The sequence below is a fragment of the Odontesthes bonariensis genome, chromosome 9 (assembly GCF_027942865.1).
Source record: "Odontesthes bonariensis isolate fOdoBon6 chromosome 9, fOdoBon6.hap1, whole genome shotgun sequence".
In the NCBI taxonomy this organism is placed as follows: Eukaryota; Metazoa; Chordata; class Actinopteri; order Atheriniformes; family Atherinopsidae; genus Odontesthes; species Odontesthes bonariensis.
In genome coordinates this window covers 6,992,505-7,012,155 of record NC_134514.1, presented here as the reverse complement: position 1 = coordinate 7,012,155, position 19,651 = coordinate 6,992,505, and the positions used below count along the sequence as shown (strand labels likewise).

The following is a 19,651-nucleotide window of genomic DNA, read 5'->3' as shown; positions in this document are numbered from 1 at the left end:
TGGAGAGTGAGTGCAGCTGAGGGAAAAAACACAGGTGAAGTGAGTGAACTAATAAACAGAGTGCAGGGAAACTAAGACATGACTAAACTAAACATGGACTGAACACAAAAACATAACCTAAAACATGAAAACTAAAAACGAGTCCCTGGGCGTGACAAAATTCTCTATGATCACCTGCTGTTTCCTCCAGATTTCCGCAGGTTGGACTGATTTGCATATTCTGTATACCCAGCAGTCCCTATCTTGTCCTTTCTGCTTCAGTGTCCTTGTCGGATGCGAATTTTCTCCCTAATTTGAAAAATGTCTCCTGGATGTGGATTGCTGCTGAATTGTCTACATGTAGGTGGATTTTGTCACGCCCTCGTGGGTTTCTCGCAGCCACCTTGCACGTGACGAGAGCTGAGTGTTATAAGTATAAATGCCAAACAAAATTTATTGAATTAATAGAGCATTACGCCCCATGTTATTTTCATTGTTTGGTTGTTTGACTTTAAATGAAACTAATTAAAAAGCTTCTTTGTGGGAAAAGCTCATTTGCCATTTAACTGAAATGCCTGTTATTTGATTCCAGTCAGATGAAAGTGTTTAGCATACCCCCCACTGTGACCCCGTGTTTTCTGTCCCTGCTCTATCCAAAACAGACAAAAAGATCAAAAACACACTAATTCATTGCCCCATTTAAAAAAAAAAAGATGATACAAACATAGTTTTTGGATAAATGGACACTTGGGGAATGATACGGATACTATACATTTTAGTTGTTCCGGCTCTACAGCCATCTGCTCACATAGCTGCATCCAGGCTTGTTGGATAGAGTTGCATCCTATGCTTTCTTATGTCAAGCACTTAATTCCCCAGCTGTTACAAGTCAGAGCGAAATGTTACTACCAAATTGTTTGTGTCCCTCAGCAGGATAAGGGTCTACTTATGAATGCTGAAGTGCTGTTTGCAAGTTTGTTTTTTCCTCTCCGCTACAGTGTGCTTTCCCAGAGGACAGCGAGCTGATGTGCACATCAGAATTTGAAAAACTTTAAAAACCATTGAATGAAGCAACATTTAGGGTTTGTCAGGTGGTTTCATGGGTGCTATGAAAGATGAAAGCTCTGTTTATTTAGATTTATGGAAATACTGATTCAGAGGAACAAAGAATCCCAACATCTATTTTATTTCCCATTGTGTATCGTCTCCACAAATGTTGCACTCAACATTTCTTTGATGAATTTTAAATCATACAGTAATTATTCAGATTGCAGCCTATTGTGCTCTTTTTAAAAGCAGAAGATCACATATGGTGCTGCATTGTGCTCTGTTTACTAAAAGTCAGAAAAATGCATGCTTGTGTTGAGCTGTCCTCATTACCGGTGTAAACTATTTCATAAGCACCTATTTCTATTTTATAAGCAATTGTGTTTAGTCCTGTTCAAGACTGGGCAACTTAGCGGTATCTGCAAATCCAACCTTTGGTTTCTGGCAGACCAAAAGACATCTCAAATGGTTTTGTCCCAAATGTTTCATGAAACACCTAAACACATGTGTCTGTCTGCAAAAGGTAGCATCTCACCCAAAACGTTTCATTCACGCTTAAAGCTGCAGTCTGCAACTCTTTTTCAAGCATAATACCTGGAACTGTCCGGGGATTCTGAAAGTAGTAAATTAAATACCCCAATACAAAAAAAAAAGAGTTCTCTAGGTCCCCTATATGTCCCGCTAGGTCCCTCCAAAGCCAGCAGGTTTGTTTACAAAATTGCAGACCGGACCGGTAAAAGGTAACCGATCAGGTTTAGGAGCTGGGCTCTGCTGCCTGTCAATCACCGATTGTGCACGCGCGATACAAGGTAGGCTCGTCCCCATGCTTATTTATCTAGACTATTGAACTTCATTACGGGCTAGTCTACTTACTGTGTCTTCCATGATCGCAAATGACAGGTGAGTTGATGAATGAGGAGTCGTGTAGGCGCATCTGGCGTGCACGTCTACGTGCACGAGTTCTCATGTGTTTTGAAGGGGCGGGACAGGAAGTTGAATAACTTTTTATTTTTCGGTTAAAAAATAAGCATTTCTTGCATTTTGCGACTACGGAGGTCACCGTTTTCAACTTCAAGCGTTCTGATAGATCATGTAAACTCTTAAAATGCCAAAAATTAGGACTTTACGTATGACAACAACAAATCTTGCAGACTGCAGCTTTAAAACCTGAAGTAAATGATCATAATTCATGGTTTTGGTGTTTTGATTTTCCTGCCCTTTAGTTTTCTAGTCTTTTCTATGGTTATATTATTTATTTGTTATTTGATTAGCTTTCTGTTTTATGTTGGTATTTTCTTTAAACTTGATTTTTCCTGGTCTTTTCATGATTTTGAGCTTTCAGTCTTTTCTCTGGTTTAATCATTTCTTTGTCTTGTGGTTCTGAGTTCTTAGCTGAGCTATACTTTGGATTGTGCTTCGTATTCTTGTTCAGGTCATTACTCCTAGTATCTTGTGTTTCACTATTTGGTACTCAGGTCCACTTTCACACCTGTTTCCACTCTTTCGGACACAGCTGGAGTCACTTCCTCAGTTCCCCTCAGTATATCTACTCCTTTGTGAAGCTCTATTCCTTGTCAGATTACTGCCGTTTCTTCATCTTTCACAGTCTCTGTTTCCCTTTGTCTGGTTGTTTATTTATTGAAAAGTTCATCCGACTCAGCTGCGTTTTTGGTTTGTTTTATAGTAAAGATCCCAGTTAATCATCTGTCGCCTCCGATCTGCCTTTGGGTCTACCACTATCATTCATCTCGGACATTGTGACACAAATTGGATTGATTTGCCATCATGCAAGCTGCTTTGTTTAGAATATTAAGACATTATTTGACAATTAGAAATTGTCTTATGTACAAATGTCTTTAGTTCCACTTTCTGCAGAATAAAAGACCTACATAAGTCACAGCTGAAGGGTGTCGTGCATCACAGTACCGATACTACTGTGGTACACTGAAAAATATATGCATATTCACCAGAACACAGTGAAATTATTTGTTCATTCAATTAAGTTATTGACAATGAACAGAGAAAGAAATCTAAAAAAAAAAGCAACAATAAAAAAAGGAACTTAAGGTTGAAAATCCTGTTGCTGTCGTTCGTCTGTCCAGAGATTTGAATCGACATCACATCTAATGTTTTCCTTTGGGTTTCACAAAGGGAAACAATATGCTTCTGTAGTCATAGCCACCCCTGCAATGATCCCCTGTGATGTCCTCAGAAGCAGCATTCACGACATCTGACAGAGATATCTGTTCATGTTACTGTCCATGTCCACACTTCATACATAATACAGCTAAAGGATTCAGTGTATTGCGGAAACACACCACCCATTATTTTGTGTGCAGCAAATCATTCCTTAACAATGCTGGCTCACTGAAAGCCGACATGATCCCACAGGAGCGTACAGTACAGTGCCTGCAAAGTGTATTTAGTACGGCCAGGTGGAGTGGGTTGTTATGGGACCCAATTTGTGGAAAATTTGGGCTTATCCCAAAATCAGAAATGGCAGTTCACACCATGATATTCACCGCACTTTGGTCTACTGTGCTATTTGTGGATTATTGGGGATTATTTCTTGCCTCACTTGAAGCCAGTGTTGTCTACACACACAGGGATGTGTGTTTCTTGTTCTTCCAGGTCAAGACATTCTTGTTGTCTGAGACATTTTGATTACTAAAGTATTCATTTAGCATATGAAGACTCAGATGATGAAAGCATTTGTGAAGAGGTAGACAATTTCACTGGCAATCAACATATCAGTTTTGATCAGCAAGGCATATGCAAGTGATTATCATGCAAATCATAGGCAATCTTTAGTCTTTTGTACCCATGTGCCAGATCTCCTACAATTAGCTTGAATGAATGAGAAATTCAAATCTGCTGAGATTTGAACATGCTGTTTTGAAGAAAAAAAAAATCAAACAAGAATCAAGACAATGCAAATAAGAAAAAATGAAAAGGCAATAAAAAGGAAGACTTTTTATAAGGAAAAACTGTCCCAGATGGTCCCTGGTCGTAACTTGTTAGCTGCAAACAGAATTTTTTTTCAGATATCTAACGGGAAACACTGCAGGATGGTTATGTCAAAAATTCTCTGTGGAGATTGTTTTAACTTTTGCTTTCTCATCCCAAGATAATATTGCTCTTCCTGTAACCCTACACAACCAAACAATGACCTCGTGCTTGAACTTTAAACTTTAAGCGCAATAGTTGGTTTGTGAATTTGTTTCTCATAGCAGTATTGATTTTTGTGTCCTTTCTTACAGGATTATGCTGTTACGAAACAACACTCTGAAGATTGTAAACTCCAGCCGAGCAGATGAAGGGAACTATGTGTGCCGGGCAGAGAATCAGTTGGGCTCGGCAGAGATGACAGCCATGCTGTGGGTAAAAGGTAAGCGATGCCCCGGAGGCCTTTATTTTCTGCCAAATTAGCACAATTCAGCCTCCAGTAAGCAGTCCCCAATGTCATTTTTTCCCCCCACCTTTGCTTGGGTCCCAGGAAATTTATTGTGCTTGCTCAGGCGTGAAGAAGGACTTTCACATTCAAGAATCATATTACAAGGACAGACTTTAACAGTGTAACAGTCAGTCTGAAAGATGCAATGCACAGTCTAGATCAAAGCTAACCAGGTTATTTATCTGGCAAAAATGAGCATCCCAAGGTAAACCTAGTTTCCTTTGACCCTGCTGTTGCAGTGAAATGCAGCTGCTTAATGCTAGCTTTGGGTTATCCTGAGGTGACAGTGCAGCAGTTTTGTGCTTCCAGAGGCTATGCGTGTGGTGCTTAGCCCGAGCAGAGTGGAAGTGACCGTGGGAGAGAGCGTGGTCCTGAGCTGCAAAGCAACACATGATACATCGCTGGATGTGGCTTTCCAGTGGTTCTTCAACCAGGAACCTATCAACTTTGAACAAGACGGTGGCCACTTTGAATACATCCAAACAGTAAGAGCAAGAGTAAGAGCAAAACTAAGGCTAAGAGTAACTTTATCATATTGGTTATCCTCCTATTGATCTGTTGAATAATTTGCCATAATTCATCCTTTAAAGATCCACAGAAATTCATACCATCGTAAAAAGTAAAAAGATTGATTTCTGTTGCTCTTTTTTCAGTTTTTTTATTTTATTTGTTCGCAAATTTGTTGTTCATCTTATTAAAGGTAATGAAAGGTCAACCTATTAAAGGTAATGTTTTTTTCTTGTTTCCATTTACACAATTGATCTAATAGCATGACACTGTGGTAAATATGATTTTTTGATACAAAGAAAGTGTGTTCTTGTATGAAACTAATTGGTGGGGGATGCTTTGTAAAGGACAGACCCACTGGTATCATCAACGATTTCCCCTGGATTTGTTTGTCATGGTTGATGTTTTCAGTTGCATCTTTTTTATGTGAAAATAAGAAAAAACTATCGTGAATGACTGATTATGGCTCTGAAGGAAAACTAGGGTGATTTTTAGATCAGCAGTGGAGTAATTCCTCTTACTAACAATAAAAAATATAGATGTTTTAAGTCTAATTTGATACAGTTCCAGAAGCAGAAACTTTAGTAGCTAAGGTGAACACACTTGAGAGGACTGACACCTAAGTTAGAGAACAAAAAAACGTTGAGTACACCCGTGATTCCAATAAGTGATCAATTTATAAAATGATCTGTGAATACAGCATTTCATTTACTTTTGGACTTGAGGAATGGTATAATGGTATAGCATTATTGCTCTACATAGGCAAGAAATGATGAAACTGAAAATGTGACAAAGGAAAAATCAGACGAAACACAGTTGAGGCAGTAATCAGGAAGTATACAAGGAGCCATGATACTGCTAATCAGAGCTGCTGAGCGGTGAATGTTCTCCTAAAATGATACAGTGGACAAAGGAGCTTCTGGTTGTGAGTCTGTATCAACCTCTATAAACAATGGAACAAATGAAAAAAAAACCTGCTGGATCACATTTTGATAAAGAATATAAATGGAAGCTTGATGAATACTGGGGAAAAATTCTATGTCAGATATAATCAATTCAGATGAAGTCCTGCGTGTTTGGTTATATTCTGGCCTGTAAATGTATGAGCCAGACAAGATCATGTATCACCTCCAGAAACTTGGCAGAAGAGGACAACTATAATGATCCAGGGCACATTCGCACAATGACATGGGAGTTTCTTACAAAGATTAAAATGAAAACTATGACCTGTGCAAGTGTGTCACCTGGCTTGAATCCAAAAGAACGTTGGGTAGAGTAACAGAAATTCTCTAAGAGTTGGCCAATACTGGTATCCCACATACCAAGCAGGGTTGAGTCAGTTATCAAATAATGAATGTGGACATGTGCATAATGAAAGTTCAGTTCAGGCTAAAACTGGGAACATTTTCTGTAATTAGACAAGTCAACAAAAAAATAAAGAATAGATAAATGCATCTAAACATCTCACATAATTAAAAACAAAATTGATTATATCACATTTTTTTATGAATTCTCTCAGTAAAAGCAAAATATGAATAGAAAGGCATTTAGAATTCCCTCCTTTGCATTAAAACAGCAAACTAGCAAAAAAGCCAGAAGTCCTGCTTATGTCACTGTCCACAGAAGATGTTAAAATCACATCTATCCTGGGGTGTCTACTGCCACAATTGTGCTCTGGAGAGAACTTATTCGCAGTGACAATCTTTCACAGGCACAACAGAGGCCAAGCTGAAGCATGGTTTGTAATTTTAATCAGGTTTCGTGCTAAACAGCTGCCTGTAGACCTTGGATTATTCTCAGTCTCGCCTTAGGCGTTTCTCATTTCAGCTACAAGAAAATGCAAGTAGCTGAAGCAAGCAATCACCTGAATTAAACAGGGATTGCTCAAGCCACATGAGCCTCTACAAGATGTAATGGAATCACACTTCGTGTGTCACTCTCATTTAAACTTGCCTAGATACCTGATTTTTGTATGCTTTCCTTTCCCGACTGCAGCAGTCTTCAACAGTGGATCTGATGATAAGGAGCATTTTACTGAAGCATGCTGGGAAGTATGGATGCAGAGCCCAGACTAGTGCTGACGCTGTATTTGCAGAGGCTGAACTTCTTGTGCGAGGTAAGCTTGTTATCTGTCAATGCACCAGTAGACTGTGATGTCTTGTACACTTCACTGGACACTCACAGCCCCCCATGAAGTGATCCATGACTGTGGAACAGAACTAACTCATTAGTCTCATAGTGATTTACTATTGGACAGTTTAGTCCAAGAGACTGTGAAAATGGCTGAACTAGAAGGATGAATGAAACACTCAGTGTACATGAGCGCCTGACTATGACTCCTTTTTCTTCTTGTGGATGAAAAGATTCTGTACTGTACAATAACTGCCATATTACAGCCTCTTTTTGGTCTTCTAGACTTATTAAATATTATCACCGTGATCAAACAGATGGGCCGTCTGCATGACTACGTTTAATATATGCTGTTCAACTGATTGGCTAAAATGACTAGTAGTACCTTGGTTATTTCTAAATGTTGTTGACATTTTAAGTAATGATTATTGTCCACGCAGGTGGTTTTTGACTGCGCTGTAATCATCATTTCAGGAATGAGAATCTACTCAAACCTATAGCTTCAACAGGGTTAAATAAAGAATGTCATATTGACCATTAATCCAAGATTGTTTAGTTTTGTCTTCCTTTGTAATTACCTTTGGTATGGCTAAGCAGTGATTTTATCTCTTTGCTTTAGTTATTACTGTTCTCAGCACAGCAGTTAAAACAAAACGATTGTAAAAATGATTTGCATTAAGTGTCGAACTTGCCAAAATTCATCATGCACTGAGATAGGTTCTACAAAGTGACTGTTCTAAAGTGTAAACCTCACACTTATCCTGAGCCCCAGCCACCGATTCAAAGTGACCCCGAAGTTACTTGTTAGAGAGTCAGAATATGAGCACAAACAAATTAAACCCATTCATTTGTGTTGCAGATTGGCATCACTTTCACTAAAACTGTTCAATTCTGCATTGACCTCAGTGGAACGAGAACTTCACGAGTACTTGAGTTCTTAATGTCAAAGTGAAGATACCGTACAGTAAAACTGTGTTAAATGTAACTGCATGTTACATGCTTAACTCAATTTGCACAGTAAGAATGTTTGCATGACAAGAAAAAAAACTATGTATGGCATTAGTGCCAACAAAACTTTGAATGCTACAAACATGTGACCAAAATGATACAAAATCAAGGTTCTCTTAACCAGCCTAACACGCAGAAAATGGGTTAGAAACACTCAGCATGTATATGACTACACTCACATATTTTTCTGTTACTTTTGTTGGATGGCAACACATGGCAGAAACTTACATATACAAAGATCTCCCAATAAGTTTAGAAAGTTTCTGTTTAGAAAGTGTATGTGTTTTTTCTTAGAAACATTTTTTATTTTTTTCCACACAGTCCACAGTGTCAGTGAAAAGGACTGTAGCTCGACTTAACTGTGTGCATAACTGTTCTGAGTGTCTGTCCAGCTGTCAAGGCTTAAGAGCTAACGCGCTATACTGGACAAACAACAACAAGTATAGTGCCAAAATGTTCCAGCTGGAACCCTCAAATCTAGCAAGTACACAGATGAATTGACTATCTTAACTGTTTTTCTGGATCGAAATTGCGAATTCCCTATTATTTTTACTTCAGTGTTAGGATAGGACTCTTTTGAGGATACAGTACAGTGATTCTCACTGAGGATATCATCTACCAGCTTTTCAAATCCAGCTTTTCATTCAGGAGTACTCAGATGCACTTCCAGCTTGCATTTACCTCTGAAGACCACATAAACATATGGTCAGCTTTATTGAAACACAATAATACTCAGTAGAACTGCTTCTCAAAACAGCTTTAGACTCTTAATCTTCAATTCAAACAGCAGCAGGTTTATTTTTTTGCCTTTTGCCTGGACATTTTGGAAGCATTTGTGGTTCAGCTATTCACACCTGTAATTTGATCTGTTTTTCCTAATTACTCCAGGGCCTCCGGGACCCCCGGGAGTGGTGATAGTGGAAGAGATCACAGACACTACGGCCACTCTGTCCTGGACACGTGGCCTGGATAACCACAGCCCTATCAGCACCTATAATTTACAAGCCCGGAGCCCATTTTCATTAGGATGGCAAACTGTCAAAACAGGTAATCATTAAGGAGCAAATTGTACCCTTTATATCCATAATGCTGGGGCATAGAACAAGACCTTAATCCTGCCCAACATCACATATGGAGACAGAGAATCAACACAACCAGACCATGATTACTGTTTACAAGAAAGAAACCTAAAATGTATTTTTATAATTTACTTTTTTTTATTCTTCAAACTGTTTAAAAGTTATTCATTCTCCACCTGATACTGTTGATATGACGCAAATAATGACAAGGACTTACTTGTCAGATGCCTGCTTAAGAGGTTTAAATGAAAGTTCTGTGCAATTCTGTGGTTGAACTTTGGTATTGCTCCTAAGAGCCATCTAAAAAGTAATATGGGTCTGTTTCAAATTTCACTGGTGCAAATTGCATTCAGTGTCAGATCAGCTCTGAGAAGGAAATTAACCTTTTGGACTTGAATTACAAGACCCATCCATGTTCGCTTAGAAACAAATTAGATTCTTCTTTTTGTAACTTTACAGAATAACCATCAATTATCATTACTTAGCATTAACAGACGAGGTCTCGCTGAGCATTGTGTGTAATCCATCTTAATATGCTGAGTGATGATAATAGCAGAGTCTAAGGTGTGATAATGATACATCCCCACAGATGTATTAATCATACTTTGTATACACTCCTCTCACATTATGTCTGTTCAACTACATTTAATTCGATAAAACACATTTAGAAACTATGTGATAAATTGTCGTTGTTGAACTGGATCAGATTTGCAGGAAAGGTGTTGAGCTTTTACTCCTTGCAAAAGAGCTATCAGCTCATGTTTGAAGAGCAGCTGCTTTAGGTGATAAGAAAGTAAGCTCCACTGCTTCAGAGCCTTGGGTTTATTTGTAACATGGAAAGGCTTTCAATTAATACTTGTTTGTTATTGCAGGATCAATGCCAACAAAGCTTGATTATGGGGGTTCTGGAGAAACTAGATTAGTCGACTTACCTCCTTTTAATTCTGTTTAAGAAATATTCAGAAAATATCAGTTTTTTTTGTTGTGAGAATGGGATTTATTATGTAGATTTATTATGCAGAAACTGTAGGAATTGATTGAATTTGTAATGACTTACGCTTCCATTTATGATCTGATGCTGCTACTAAGCTTGTGTTTAGTGCCTCAGCTTTAACAAATAGGTGTGAACAAGACAAAAGCTGATTATTATTATTTTTTTTTTAAATCCGCATTGCACTTAATTAGACTTGATAATTAGTCTTAAGGCTTTGCTGTTAATGAATATCTGTAGCCTACACTGTAAAAATTAAATATGAAATTATGGTTGAAAACTAACTACATCAACACCATCAGCATAAAAACTGTTGATTATTCATTAATGAAAATTTCTAAATTTAACTTACAACAACGCTGTAATATTTAATCGGTTATTTTACTCAGACTCAGTCAGTAATAATGTCAGTGCAGTGTCCTGAATGGCCTTGTTAAAGAAGTTCCAGGTTTGTTGTAGCAAATGATGTTAATGATGTTTCCTCTAATGTTGGTTTATAATATTTAAAGCCCGTTTACTCGTGTTGTATTTAATTTACATACAAGCCATGACATCATCGGTATAGTGGGTTGCTTATGAGGTATAGGCTACTGCTTTGTATTATGAACAGATGACATTTGAGGTGTACCTGAAGCAGTTCCCCTAATCTCTGTTGAGAATGTACTAATGTTCATCTTGTTATGCTAATTGCACAATTGATTGTTTGATTGATTGATTGGAACAGTTGCCGGATATAGGATGAAATGTTTTCCAAATGTCCCTTAATTTTCTGCCTTTCCAATCAAAAGTTAAATTCAATTACTTTTTAATAAGAAATTAGTGATAGAAAAATAGAAGCTAAAATGCAAAAAAAATATTAGGTCATTTTTTCCTTTTAAATTTGTGTAGAAATCAATTAAAATCAGTTATAATAAATAAAGGTTTGTTTGTAAAGTGCACAATCCAGCCACTTTTGCCTTGCCAGGTCTGTGCTACTGCTCACTTGATTCAGTTTGGTCTTTAGCAATAAAACAGCTGTTGAGTTGCTCAATCCTCATTGCTCTTCTGGTTGCTTTGGCTGTAGGTCTATTGCGTGCTACAGTGTTCTTGCAGGGTGGATCGGTGGTGCATTTAAGTGTAAATGGACTGTATTTATCCGGCACTTTTCTAGTCTAGTCAACCACTCAAAGGGCTTTTACACCACAAGCCACAGTCACTCATTCACACTCACTCATTGTCAATATAGATCTGACTGAACACAGTTAGAAACACCCTCACAGCGAAGAGCTTGCACTTAAACTTGTGCATCTCTTGCATGATTTACATGATGTAAACTGCAGCAGCTGAGTGGTGCTTCTTACCAAATAAACACCAAATAAACAGAAGCCTTACTCTTGTTTGCAGACCCAGACCCAGTGACAGGGGACATGGAGTCATCCATGGCTGTGGAGCTCAACCCCTGGGTGGAATACGAGTTTAGGGTGGTGGCCAGCAATGCTATCGGGACCGGAGATCCCAGTGCACCTTCCAGACGAGTCAGGACTAAAGAAGCAGGTAAATTCTCAAATCATTGCTGTTTTCCTACAAGTCAGTTTATGACAGATGTCAGTAGAAAGAGTACAGAATGCAAGAAATTCCACCTGACAATTTATTGTAGCCAATTAACTTACCTTGTTTCCCACACACCACCTTGTATTTCCATTGTTAATACACTCTGTTTTAATTGGGAAGAAAATAAAAACTAAGCTGCTTATGTGAATTTCAAGTTTAGTTGTTCCATTAAAGCAGCCGGTCCAGTAATGCCCTGAAGTAATAACCCAACAGCATGCAGTATTTATAGGAAGCAGAAATTCCCTCTGCCGCTTCACTAGCTGCTCATTTCGTCTCGATGGAATATAATAATCGGAAAGGTCAGGGGTCATTTTGGAGTAACTTTTATAATCTGTCCTATCTTTTCAGCATAATTAACGGACTAATCATTGTATCTATAAGCATTATCGTAATCCATCCTTGAAGATTAAGATACATTAGGCCAAATGTCAACAACATGATTCCATTTCAAAACACTGGGCTCTTTTCTGGAAATCAATTTACCCGACACACATTTCAACAACGATTGAAACAGCAACTTAGTTCCCAATGTATTCTGACACTGCTTTTAAGGAATGATTTTTAAATGTTCTGATCACTGGGTTTATGAATTAATTTATTTCTATCATTTATTCAAACTTTACAGTTTAAAACATGTAAAATGTTTTAAACTCAATTAGCATCTTTTTGTCAGTTTTCAGAAGTACGTTTAATATATGTGAGTTTGTTGTGTGAGATAAGTGATGCAGTGTTTCCGTGTCGCGCAGTTCCATCAGTGGCACCACTGAACGTAGGAGGAGGAAATGGCCGCAGGCACGAACTGGTCATCTCGTGGGAGGTAGGTCCTCTGCCAAATTCCCTCTGCAGCACAAGTGTGACAGCATGTGCAACAACCACAAATGTCAGTGTGTTTTTGCTGTCTCAGTTAAGAAGACTCAAACTTTTCTTGAATTAACATGCATTTAGATAAGCTTTTATTTGGTCTACTCTCTTCTAAAACTATCTAAGGTTTCCTTATGTAACTCGAAACCTCAAGTCATGACATTCCAACTGTGGATGTCGTGACTGATTCAAAATCTTTTCAAATTCATTCAGTGAGAACATCATAATGGTATGTATGTGTTTTAGAGAGGGTCCTTAAGATTCAAAATGCCTCATTTTTAAGTTACTGTCTAAAGAAACTGAAGTAGTGACATTCAAAGTCAAGTTATATGAAAAACTTAGCATTCTATCCATTAGTTTCCAGCATAATTTTAAGTTTTTCTGTCTGTACTTGTATAATTATAGTGCAAATGTTTGTTGAAGACAGTCAATAGTTGCAGGAATAAATGTTAATTACAGTGAACAGACCTGCGTGTTTTCCGAGTAAAGCACATTATGTACATAAAACAGTGTGGGTCTTGGAACCTTTGGAACCTTAAGGAAACAGCTGAGTAAACCACTAAAATAAGAATCACGTCAGAAAAGTATAAACTTCATGTCAGAAATCTGTGTCATAACAGTGATGCTGCATGGTGAAGTCCTTCAGGTTGATGGTTGCCTGCTCATAAGTGTAAACTTGTGTTACAACGTGATAAGCATAACTCCTGTGTGTGTGATTTATGAGTTCATTTTTGTCAAATTAATCTATAAACTTGTGCTTTTTTTAAGATATTTCTACTTGTGATGCTTTGAGGCGAAGCATTGCCTCTGGTAGTAGAAGTTATTCAGGAGATATCGAAATAAATGAAAAGGCTCTAGATGTTTCCAAGTTAAGAGGAAAAGTAGCATTTCTCACCAGAATAAAAAAAAAGTGATAGTGACCTTGTATGTGCAGTGAATTTATCACCATGCAGAAGTTTCTGAACCCACAAGATGAAAATGAGTAACGTATTCGCAAAGTGATGAGAAGTCAACTGCAATTAGGTTCACTTTAAACAATCGCTGTGAAACTCCAGCTTTCCCATTATCACAATTTAAAACTCAATAAGTGATAAATATTGTATGTAAATGTGACTTAATACTGATATAAGGAGTGGCTACTGCCATGCGCTGTTCATTAAAAAAAAATGTCCCTTTTCCTTGGAATACTCGTCATACATTATTAAGGGGAATAGAAGATGGTTGATGGGTGATGCCATTCCTTCTGGTTCTGAGTGTAAGAGAAATGGAATGATGACTATGTTACACAGAAAATTGCAATTGTCTGAATAGTCACTTTAGGTGAGATACAGTAAGATGACTAGCGGCAGTTCCATTCTGTGCTGGGGACCTGTCGCTCTATTCCCACAGCTATCAAAGTTAGATTTAATTAAAACATAGCAAAAAGTCTGAGCAGCTCTTGATAAGAGGAGTCAAGAGATTATCTAAAAACTGAGTATTTATAAAACAATGCTGAGCATAAAAGGCTGACAACATCTGATACCTTTTTTTTTCTCCGGAGATTATTTTGATGTTATTTATTGATTTGATAAAGTGATTGATAGAGAATTGAGGGAACAGAGAGTGAGGAATAACATGCATCAAATAGTCCAACGAGACAGGAATCAGCTCAGGGACACACTGCTCACAGTATTTGTGCCAATGTGATATGAACCAAAATCTCTCAGCAGCCAGGTCAGACCGGAGCTATTCTTGATCCGACAGATATTCTTGTCATTTATAACACCACAGGTCTTCACCTCTGCCCTTGCGTTGGTGGAGGTGTGAGTGTTGCCATTTCTTTCTCATCTCTGTCAAGGTGGTTATGTGTTTGAGGTTTCTCTTTTGTGTGTTTGTATGTTGCTAGAAGGATCATTCAAAAACTAACAGAGATTTGTGTAATGAGTTTTCCTAAAATACACATTTGATCCAGGATTTTCGCATTCAGCTGAACAATAGGTATGCAGTCTCATACTGTTCTTATTCATTTATCTGCCTTTTTGATAGCAGGATACCTCTAGTATGGGCAAAGGAAGAATATATTAAAGTTTGGTACAGATTGAGAATACCTTTGATAAAACTGAAAATACAGAATTTAATCATTTGGTGTTTGTTTAGAATGTTTGATTGTTTGATTTGTATTAACTCTGTAATCAAGTTTTACTAAAGTAATTCTCAGCGCGCCTCTAGCATAGTCTGTTTCTGTGAAGTTGTTCTCAGCGCGCCTCTAGCATAGTCTGTTTCATTAGGTGAAGTTGTTCTCAGCTTTCTTCTAGCATAGTCTGTTTCAGTAGGTGAAGTTGTTCTCAGCATGCCTCCAGCATTGTCTGTTTCAGTAGGTGAAGTTGTTCTCAGGGCGCCTCTAGCATAGTCTGTTTCAGTAGGTGAAGTTGTTCTCAGCATGCCTCCAGCATTGTCTGTTTCAGTAGGTGAAATTGTTCTCACAGTTGTAAACTTCAAAGAATGGCAGAAGTGCCCCTTTGGGCTCTAGGCAGTGATGGCCGCAGCAGTATATGATAGAGACAGTTAGCAGCCCGACTGCATTGTTCACCAAATGACACCACCATCATGTGTCAAGCTGGAAGTTCAATTTCTTCCTTTTATTATACCTATAGATTCATCACATTTGAAATGTAAAATGCTCATTTTATTTTTTTCTGGTGGCTGTGTGACCAGTATAAATACTGTATATATGTACATATATATGTTTAATAATTCATTTATTTAAATCCATGTTATGTAGGATGGAGTATTGCCTGATGCAATCCAGTCTTTTTATTTTCCAACATCACAATCTTCACAATATGAATACATCAAAGTGATAGAAATGAATGTTATGTATATGCTTTGCATTTCAGGAAATCTGCAACGCGGTAAGGTAGATAACCCTCGTTCATGTTGTTCTTTTTAATAACCGAAAACATTTCTTTAAAAAGTATTCACAGAATAATTCTAAGTCCAGCAAAAACTTTAAAACAAAATATCATTGACAAGATTACAGCATAAACAGAATAAAAGTTGTTTATTTCTAGTTCGTCCTTATTAAACTTAGTGTAACAGTAAAACGGGGACATCTTAGTATCCAAATAAAACTTTTAAATAAGCATATCTAACGATAATTGTTCTCCAGCCCCTCTGGACCCTGACTAGGATGAAGCGGGGAAGAAAAATGAATGAGTGAATTCTGCTGTGTCGTCTGCCTCATATTACCCTTCATTAGACCGTTTCACACAGATTCAGTGATGTGGGTCAGTTGTAATTGTTTTATTAATGCAAGGAAAGTACATCATGTATGTGTATTATCAGTGACATATAGATGGCTTGAAAAGGCATTTCCTAATTGACATTCTAATTAGCCAGGTCCTAATTGTCTTACATTGAATGCCATCTGTTCTATCTGACCCAAAACAACAGAAATCTGAACTGAAGGGCACTCAGTGACCCCATACCAATCAATTAGAAAAATAAGTGAAAAACAGATCAGATACTAGAGATTTGGGTGGGACCTCCCAACAGCAAAGATTTACAATTAAAACCATCAAATTAACACTCAGTTTCTGTACCTAAAATAGGCTTCTTAGAAACTGCTTCAAGTCTGAAAATGATTTATGCACTTCCTTGTTTTGGAATGTACAACCAGATGTTAAATACTGTAGGACCACCACAGTAGCAGTCCTTTTCAGCAAACAAACCAGTCTGCCCCACATGCCTGACAGCTCCACAGCAGTAAAAACAAAGGTAAAATAACCAGGTGGTGAGGCACAAACTCCCAGGAAGTCATGACCCTTTTGATAGAAAAAGGCATGTAAGATGCACATTATATCCCGGAGGATATCACAAAGGTTGAGGTTGTCTTTTGGTGCTGGTGATTGCTTATCATTAGGGCAAAGTAACCTTTTTCCATTTCAGAAGGGTTAAATGGTAAACCCATCTGCTGTGTTTCGCATGATATCCTATGACTTGCTTTTATTGAATTTGAACTCTGACTCTAGGACTCATAGCAGGTTGGAAAAAAGACTTTAACTATTCCATCAAAGAAATAACCCTGAAGGAGAAAATTTCTAGTCCACTGGACTTTTTTTTTTTTTTTTACTCAAGCAGTCTTTGTCTAAAGGTAGCACCTAAATGAGATGCACCAACATATGATTATAAAATGACATATTATCTTAGGTCATTGAGTCATGACAGTGTAAAATAACACAATATGAGCATTTTTTTAAACAAATGGAGTCTGTTCTGACCAAAGGGGCGACATGGGGATACACTAATTTCATTTTAACTCTGCAAAACAAATTAATTTGAGTTAATTTAATGACTTTTGACATATTATGGGTTGGTGTGTGAATGTATTCGACTCTTATTTCCAACACCTGTGCAGGTTGTTAAAGTGGCTATTACTGGCTCCTCATTGTGAGCTTTATAGAACATTTGTCAGAAGACTGCAAGCTGTGGAGATAATACCAGCAGGGCAGAGCTCCTGATTTATTATTAACAACAGTGCAACAGTAGCTCAACATCATAGCTCATTGCATTTTAAACAGGGTCTCAATTTATTCAGTTGAAAAAGGTTTAACCATCCAGGATCTTAACTTTAGAGGGCGACTGTGCAACTTGGTTACAATTGCAAAACCTGCTGATGAAGCTCAAAGAAGGCCAGCTGGGCTGTGTTCTACACAGAGCTGCATCAGCGGTGCAAGTGATTAAGATGTAGTGAATTTAAAATTTGGTCCCACTAGAGTGGCACAATGATGATTAACCTTGACTCTTAGAATCATTTCCTCTAAGTCCAGGGATATTTATGAATATGTGTTTGTAATCTCCAGCTATAGTGGTCGTAGAAAATGCAATAAATCTCACACCAAGTCTAGAGGATATTAGTGTGGACCATTTCCACAGCTTGGCTCTATGCCAGATTCGGGGCAATGCATGTTCAGAATTATTATGAGCAAAGATGATAATTTGCAATTGAGATTGGTTGAAGGATATATTAACAGGGGAGCAGTGAACAGATGTGGAGGCAACTGACAGTTATTCTTGTAGTTATTAAGTATAGCTGCCCAACTGCCACTGGGAAGATAACCTTCACATCAGGAGAAGTGCACCATAGTGGCACATTTTGGGAGATAATATCCATTCCAGATGGGATGGTGTTTGCAAGTAGATCATTTCCCTTTTATAACTCACAAGTGTGATTACCTTGGCCTGCATAATACAATGACAACCTCCTTATGAGTAATAGAGGGCCCCTTGTTGAAAGAAGCACCAATAGAAACCAAAAGATACATCAGCCAAAACCATGACTGGTGCTTGGTTAAACATAGAAGACAAATCAAGAGTCCTTTTAAGTCATGCATAAATTTGAGTGACAAAGCAAAGTAATTTATGGTAAAACATTTCTTGCACAGATTTATTGAGGTTTATTAATTTTTTTTTTTTTTAATTTCCATAACTGGGAGAATTGATTTCATCAACAAGTGCTTTAGCTTAAAACAAACTGTAAATATTCTCCATAAACTCGACTTATTTGTTTTACTCAGATAGTTTTGCACTTATATGAAGTTGCTTCTTAAATGTCCTCTGATTTAAGAAGCACCATTATTGGAAATCTTCAATAATCATGTTTTGTCTCTTGCTATTCTTGGTTGCAAGAATGAAACTGTCAGTTTATGGAGTTTCACAGCAAAAATGCTGACACACTCAACTTAGATGCAGTAGCCTTCTTTGGTATGTGGCGTTTCAAATTGTTTTTGCTCTGCCCTATTTATTCTGTTTCTGCTAAATGCTTTTTTAAATAAATCAGGACTCCGTCAGTGATCAATGCAGATGGATATTAAAGGAGACGGTGCAAGAATGTTAGCCCTTTTTGGCAGTCGAGGCATGTGAGAGTTCTGCCTTTCCAATCATCTGTGGAGAGTTGTCAGAGCCTAGACGGCCATGGTGGGCAAGGTTATTAAGCAGGATGAATGACTAAACAGTCTCTGCAGCTTCATTCAGCCGTCTCATTAGAGTCGACTGTTTGACTGCTTTTTCTCAAGGAGCCATAGGGAGGACTATTAGCGATGCCCCCATAGTCACCATCGTGGAGCCCAGCAGGTCCAATAATTTCATTCAGGAGACTTACCTTACTGCCCTTTCACACTCTGCCCACACTTATCTGTAATTATCTCTATCTCCAAACCAGCATCTCTACTTGCTTATTTGTTCTTGCAGATCTGTAAAGCCCCATATTTCTTGGCATCTCCTTAACAGCAATGCCAGAACTGATAATAATTTTGATGGGAGCTAATTTATTTTCACTCATCATCCTTGTAATTAGGCAGTCATGGTGATTGGTCTTTGTTGAATGAAATGTGGACTACATCTCCATCCAGCAGCAATTCCCCTGCAAACTAGATGGCTAATATGGGTGATGCCTTCAGGGGACAATGTAACTCTGTAGCTTATGCAAATCAACACATTACAGTATAAGCAGCACACTTGCCAAAAGCAGGTGTACAGGTGTTTGTCATTTATTAAATCTAGCCAAAGATTTAATCCCTGCAGCTCATATTTTAATTAGATTCTAGCCCAGTTAATAAATTGGCATTTGATTTGATTAAGCACAGAGCAGCTGTGGAAGACAGCCACCAGTTTCACCACTTCAGGAAAACCAGAGATAATCATCTAAGCCAAAGAAAAAACCTGTGTCTCAAAAATCCAAGATAAAAGATAAATAGCTACATAATGGGCACAACTGAGCCAAATATGATTTGTTTCCATTACTCAAGTCTGACTGCATCTTTATTAACTCTGACAGGCAGTTACAGTAGTGGGTTATCACCGTGGAAAATGTTTTTCTATTTTTTTTTTTTGGTTAGTAAGATCTGAACTTGCACTAAACGAGCTGTCTGAGTGAGAAAACTATGCAAATGGTTCATTCTAAGTCACAGAGATTGCACTCTGGTAGGTCAGTTTTGCTCTTAAACTCGATGAAAGATACTCTTTGGT

At 37.9% G+C, this 19,651-nt stretch overlaps 1 protein-coding gene across 5 annotated transcripts in view; it reads left to right on the top strand.

The window, feature by feature from the left end:
* Positions 1 to 19,651, top strand: part of cntn5 (contactin 5) — a 119,955-nt gene that overhangs the window by 97,154 nt on the left and 3,150 nt on the right. For 3 of the 5 annotated variants that reach the window (XM_075472901.1, XM_075472906.1, XM_075472903.1), the window contains 6 exons: positions 4,287 to 4,414; positions 4,790 to 4,977; positions 6,983 to 7,103; positions 9,014 to 9,172; positions 11,579 to 11,728; positions 12,532 to 12,602. In XM_075472901.1, the coding sequence (XP_075329016.1) occupies positions 4,287 to 4,414; positions 4,790 to 4,977; positions 6,983 to 7,103; positions 9,014 to 9,172; positions 11,579 to 11,728; positions 12,532 to 12,602 (817 nt within the window). The remainder of the gene's footprint in view (positions 1 to 4,286; positions 4,415 to 4,789; positions 4,978 to 6,982; positions 7,104 to 9,013; positions 9,173 to 11,578; positions 11,729 to 12,531; positions 12,603 to 19,651) is intronic. The other 2 variants (XM_075472902.1, XM_075472904.1) reach the window with 1 other exon arrangement.